Source organism: Chiloscyllium plagiosum, unplaced genomic scaffold (genome assembly GCF_004010195.1).
Source record: "Chiloscyllium plagiosum isolate BGI_BamShark_2017 unplaced genomic scaffold, ASM401019v2 scaf_47474, whole genome shotgun sequence".
In the NCBI taxonomy this organism is placed as follows: Eukaryota; Metazoa; Chordata; class Chondrichthyes; order Orectolobiformes; family Hemiscylliidae; genus Chiloscyllium; species Chiloscyllium plagiosum.
The window spans coordinates 1,925-2,553 of record NW_025187467.1 but is presented as its reverse complement, the minus strand read 5'-3'; the positions used below and the strand labels follow the sequence as shown (position 1 = coordinate 2,553).

Genomic DNA, 629 nt, shown 5'->3' with positions numbered 1-629 from the left:
TCGGGGACACCCTGAGACAGAGTTACTCCCTGTTACTCTCTGGGTGGTTTCCCTCGGCCCAGAGTGACCCTGAATGACCCCGAGTAACCCCGAGTGACTGTGAGTGGCCTCGAGTAACCCCGAGTGGCCCCGAGTGACCCCGAGTGGCCCAGAGTGACCCCGAGTGGCCCAGAGTGACCCAGAGTGGCCCCGAGGGACACTGCGTGACCCCGAGTGGCCCTGAGTGACCCCGAGTGGCCGTAAGTGACCCAGGGTGACCCAGAGTGACCCCGGGTGACCCTGAGCGACCCCGTGCCCATGCCCCGGTCCGAGTCGTGCGGAATTCCGATCTCTGCTCCCTTCCCCCCTCCCCCAGGTACTCTCCGAGTGGAAGCAGAAATACGAGGAGGCGCAGAGTGAGCTGGAGGCCGCTCAGAAAGAGGCTCGCTCCCTCAGCACCGAGCTGTTCAAGCTGAAGAACGCCTACGAGGAATCCCTCGATCACCTCGAGACCCTCAAGAGGGAGAACAAGATCCTCCAAGGTACGGGGTTCCTCCGACAGTGCCCTGTCCCTCAGCACTGACCGTCCGACAGTGCCCACTCCCTCAGCACTGACCCTCCAACAGTGCCCGCTCCCTCAGCACTGACCC

General features: G+C 63.8%; 1 protein-coding gene across 1 annotated transcript in view; it reads left to right on the top strand.

Annotated features, from left to right (window-relative positions):
* Positions 1-355: 355 nt before the first annotated feature.
* Positions 356-629, top strand: part of LOC122545583 (myosin heavy chain, skeletal muscle-like) — a gene marked incomplete at both ends in the record, with an annotated part of 2,193 nt that continues 1,919 nt past the window's right edge. The window contains one exon of the mRNA XM_043684548.1: positions 356-547. Coding sequence (XP_043540483.1) covers positions 356-547 — 192 coding nt within the window. The remainder of the gene's footprint in view (positions 548-629) is intronic.